Source organism: Pundamilia nyererei, unplaced genomic scaffold, assembly GCF_000239375.1.
Source record: "Pundamilia nyererei isolate P.nyererei 1_Seehausen unplaced genomic scaffold, PunNye1.0 scaffold00037, whole genome shotgun sequence".
Taxonomy (NCBI): domain Eukaryota; kingdom Metazoa; phylum Chordata; class Actinopteri; order Cichliformes; family Cichlidae; genus Pundamilia; species Pundamilia nyererei.
In genome coordinates, this window is record NW_005187438.1 from 3,427,591 (window position 1) to 3,432,776 (window position 5,186).

At 41.7% G+C, this 5,186-nt stretch overlaps 1 protein-coding gene across 1 annotated transcript in view; it reads right to left on the bottom strand.

The window, feature by feature from the left end:
* The window catches only part of arhgap21a (Rho GTPase activating protein 21a), a 100,771-nt gene extending 96,250 nt beyond the window's left edge, over positions 1 to 4,521 (bottom strand). The window contains exons 1-2 of the mRNA XM_013910176.1: positions 4,121 to 4,521; positions 3,176 to 3,431 (exon numbers count right to left, since the gene is read on the bottom strand). Of these exons, the coding sequence (XP_013765630.1) occupies positions 3,176 to 3,253 (78 nt within the window). The 5' untranslated portion in view covers positions 3,254 to 3,431; positions 4,121 to 4,521. The remainder of the gene's footprint in view (positions 1 to 3,175; positions 3,432 to 4,120) is intronic.
* Positions 4,522 to 5,186: the final 665 nt, after the last annotated feature.

Below are 5,186 nucleotides of genomic sequence, written 5' to 3' on the forward strand. Positions count from 1 at the left end.
GTGTGTGTGTGCTAAATCAGAAGCCAGGTCATGTCCAAGTCAATGCCTTGTTTGCAGAACATAAAAGCGGCCTGATCTACTGCAACGAGACACATTTGTTTTTCAGATGTATGCAAATCGACATCCCTTTGTCGCTGCTTTGACTGATAAAACATCATGGCCCAAACACGGTTAGATCCTTTGGAGACTTTGCACTCCATAGCTAGATATTTCATTTTCATGAAATCATATTAGGGTTGGGAGGTGACACTGAAGACGTGTCCAGCTGGGTATCTGTTTGGAAAAAAAAAAAAACCTGACTCTTTCTGTAATTTCCACAGAAACTGACCAGTGTCGCATTCCCTGAACCCTAAAATGATACTGTGCTGACCAACATTCACGTGTTTGCTGCTTTTAATTGCATTCGAGAGAAAAAAGGCAGCGATTCCAGTACAGTGACTCCATTTTTCCCCTCTCAGCATTCGTCTTTCCACGGGTTAAATATAGCATCGTAGAAAACACACGGGAATAGAGGACGGGTGAAAGACAAGCATGTGGACGGGTGAGGAAGAAGAAAAAAAGCGCAGGGGTTTACAGAATTAGTAAGGGCTATATTTAGTCCAAGAAAGAGAGCATCACCGCTGCTTAGAGCACCATCACTGGTCTCCTCCTCCTCAACAAGGGATGCAATCAATGGAGAGCTGGAGAGTTTCATACATGTTTCCAATCCTTTACAAACAATTTCTCATTCTCCTTTCGTTTGGAAACCCAAATTCTTTCTTCACCGAAAGTAACAATGAAACTGAAATTTAAGGGCTTTGGAGAGAGAAAGGTTTTTCCCAGTAGTAGTCATCGTGTGGACCAAAAATAGCCATTTTAGCCTTTCTTCCCGTTTTTGCCTAATGTGTCCCAGAAAACCAAAGCCATCCATGACTAATCGTCTAGAGCACAACCCCTTCGTTCTTAGTTTGAAAATTCGGTTGTTGATAACCAGACAGCAACCTCTGAGTCCGAATAAAAGTCAGCACAGTAGTGCCAAAAACTTGTTATGGTGGACGATTGAGGTTGGGAGCAAAAGTAAGTCAATGCCCAGAGATGCTCATGTGCTGACTGTGAGGCTCACCCTCTACAGATGGATACAGATGGTCTTTGAACAGTAGTCCCTGTTCTGCTCTAGAGATCCACCACAAACTGGAGGGTCTAACCAGAACCCACAGCAGGTGGAGAACTGCTTCATTTGTCTGTCCACAGGACATAGTGGCATTGTAAAGCGCTTTGGGTGCCTTGAAAAGCGCTATATAAATCCAATCCATTATTATTATTATTATTATTATAACAGAAGCACCTAATATGGTATTATTTAATAATGCATGCACACATGAGCTGCAACCAAGAGCTAACCTGCTTATATTCTTTTTGGTTTGATGTGTTTTGTTCTTGAAACAAAAGGTTATTTAGGACACACACTCTGACTCCATAGTAAAAAAAACCAACATTCACAGATAGTGTAGTCTTTTGCTTTTCAATATATTTTTACTGGAACTTTGAGATGTAAACAACTCAGGGCCTCAGCTGCCTTATAGCTGCCCTGCTAGCCTGAACGTGACAGTAGGTCGACTAAGGAAAAGAACACAAATAAGACGGATAGACAGTGTGGGGTGTTTTTCTCCTAATGACCCGGGCAGCTGTGTCTAAATTATCACAGAGTTGCTGCCATTGCTTTGGCAGTAGCAGGATGGGGTTTGGTGGGGGGCAGGTTTAGAGAAGCCACCCCCTGAATTCTCCCTCATTAACAAGCCAAGATGATGGAGGTGGGGGTGGGAAGCTGGAGAAGGAAGAGCGGGAGCACTCTCACTAGACCCCTGGGGGGAGACAGCAGTTCATAAGCAGCCAAGCTTTAAAATTGGGCGTTTGTCTGCGGCAGGCATCAGGTGGATAAAAACACCTGCCTCGCTCATATGTCAGGCCCCGGGCTGCAAATATTCAGGTTAAACACAGGCACTGACTCATGGGTGAGTCATGGGTGAGTCACGGCTTCAGCAGCGAAGCAGAGGTGTGATGGAGAGTCAGATTTCAATTGTATCAACCTGCAGATTCAGTGGGCTGTCCCTGAGCATGTTACGAGTATCAGCTGTGGTTCTCAGCTGATTAAAAGCTCTAAGTATCGGACTTCCAGTGAAAAAGGAAGCTGGGAGCTTGCTGGGATATGGTGATTGGAGTTTTCCGCAGTGTGGGAGAGTTAAGTGATGTTGTGGCAAGCATTTATTAGATTGCAGAAACAGGCAAGTGGAAAACTTCACCGCTGAGACACAAGGAAAAGGTTTTGCCTCATGGCAGTTTGTTTTTACAGACAACATATAAACTATGTTTGCTGACAATCCAGCCTGATGGCCTCATTAAGATTCACTTTAAACCAAAAGCATTAGCAGGCACCTCCTTTTTAACCCCATCAACCACTGCAAAAACAGTCCAGCTCTGCTAGAATGCTGAGTTACTCCATTCCCAAAAATGTATGTCCTCCATCCACAGCTAGTACTGACACAGTAAGAGGATTAGAGTCACACACACACACACAAAAACAGAGAGAGAGAGAGCACTGTTGCCATTTTCTGATGATGGATTAATCCAAAACATGCCACCAGTCCAATGCTGTTATGACATGCTTCAAGCCTAGCTGGTCCGAGATGATGATTATGATGATGTAACCGCTGAAGCTCTGGCGCACAAGAGGAAAAGGATGAGCTCCACAATGTGCCATTTATCAGAGTTTGGCATGCAGACACACAAAGGACCCAGTAAGATTAGTGCCGCAAGTATAAAACTCTCTTTGTGCACTTAAACAGTTGCAAGAGTGAAGAAAAAAAGATGAACCCTGTCAACCCGAACACTGAAAGATGTGCTGTGCGCTACGCTCACACTCCCTTGTTTGCCCTCTTCTTAAATTTTGCCCCAGGTTTTGTGCAAGTGATGATACCTCTATATGACAGCGCTGATGATGTTAGGTACTTTGGAGGTTTTAGGTGATGAGTTCTGACAAGTGAGTCCACATGCAAGCACCTTGCACAACAGCACAGAATTCACATTTTGTCAAAAACAGATGGTCCATATGGAAGGGAAAAAAATGCCCTTAATGAACTTTGATGCACTCAATAAACAGTTATATGATCAACTGCCACCATCCTGCAGCTAGTCCTACCTTGCCACATGGAGTTATGGCTCTGTGTTTACGCTCCTCATTGTCCTGGGGTGAATCACTCCAACGTGCTGCCATCATTTCATTCCAAGCCGCAGAGGGGGAAGAAGTCCTTTAGAGCCCACATTTAGGACGAGAGGAGGGGGGATTAAACCAAAGAAAGAAAGATAGAAAGAAAGAAAAAAGAAAAGAAAAACTGGGTAGGGGAAGATCCTAATCCACACCGTCTTCCTTCTTCATGTCCATCAATGGCTCAAACCTACGCACAAATAATAAAAAAAAAAAAAAGTTAAACTAAGTCAAGCTTTTGCAGACTTTTGCAAGCCTTTAGAAAATTACTACAGCCACTGAACGCCACATCCTTGCATCATTATTGATAGAAAACAACACGTCTCTAATAGACTTTATACCGCCTTAAATTCTTACAGAATTAGTAATATGGCAGTGATATCGTAGCACACAGATACCAAAGTGGGAAATCAGTCAGCACCTGTCTAAAATCTAGCTCTAGTTCAATTGAGGGAGAGCTAAAAGTGAGCGGTGGCAGGTGCATAGGGGGAGTGGGTTTGTTTTCTTTAAACGAATGCTTTTAATTAAAGACACACCTGAAATAATAATCTGCACAAATATATGCGCGTTAAATGAAAGCGTTATTCGTGACTCCATGGGGAGGAAAGTGCACATCAAGCCCCACGTATGCCACTGCGGTGTAAAGGCAATACATCAGCCACCGTGTATAATACTATACGCTGCTCACTCTCTCTCACACATGACACAAAGGCTGCAGAAAAAGCAACATTTTTGTTATTTTTCGGCTACTTTAAACAACAAAATCGTCCCCTGTGGCTATGAATACGGTTCCCTGTTGCCAAATACTAACCAGGCGGACGACAGGTTGTTGCCATAAATGCGAACATTGAAAAAAAGAGAAAAAGAAGAAACCCATACCTATTACAAATTCAGAAAATAACGCCCAAAAATATCCAAAAAAAACACACAGTCCATATTTCTGTTGAGAGTAGACAAGCCTCCGTCGAGCCAAAGATGGGTTAAAAAGGCTGTCAAGAGATTACAAAGCGGGATATTCAGTCTCCTTACAGAGCTGCACTGACTGAGCGCTCAGGCTCACTACCTGTTAGGAAAAACACACTGGAAAAAATACGGAAAACGCCCTTCAGTGTACATTTCTCCGTCAGGGAGACCCGACGAAAATTAAACCTCATTCATTTCCACTCATTTGCGTGTTTCACTTCGATGTTAAATTTCTCCAAATAGAGACAAAAAAGTAACGTGTACTCCTATGTGGTCCCGGTTGGCGGCGCGACAATCTGTACATAGATTGACGAATCTCCGGACCAGCACAAAGCTCCGCCCCTCGGCCTTGCCTTCCCGCTGGTGGAAACCCAATCAGGTGATCAGTTTAAATTTGGAATTTTAAAGCGGGCCAATGGAAAGCATTGTTACATAACAATTTCAGTAAAAGGTAGAAGCTGGTTCATTCTGGTTACTGGATGAAAACTATTATTTGCTACATTGTTACTATAGTATTTTATGTTACACTAATTGTATTCCGGTGTGTACGGTATTTCTTACCCCAGTCTATGAACAAAATATATTTTTTACCCATATATTTTTTTTCTAATTAATTTTCCAGTTAATTTTTATTAAAGCATAACATGTTGTACACACTGAAAAATAATTTCAAAGTACTATACATACTCCTTATAAATCTTCTGATGTAGTTTTTCTGATAACACTTTTTCATTTAAACTCAAAATAAATTTGAGAACAGAAGCTTTACTCTTTGTTAGAATAGGCTTGTTACTATGTTACCACTTTTATATTCAAATACAGCTTCATGTTTTTACATGACTGAGATTGTCTTTTTAAATTCAGTAATGGAAAATTTAAATAAATGAATGAATCAATAAATAAAAGAGGGGCTTCTCAAGTGGTTTCCTAATCTTAAGTACTTTAGCACTTTATTTTTGCTTTAGTGCTTTATACATATTGT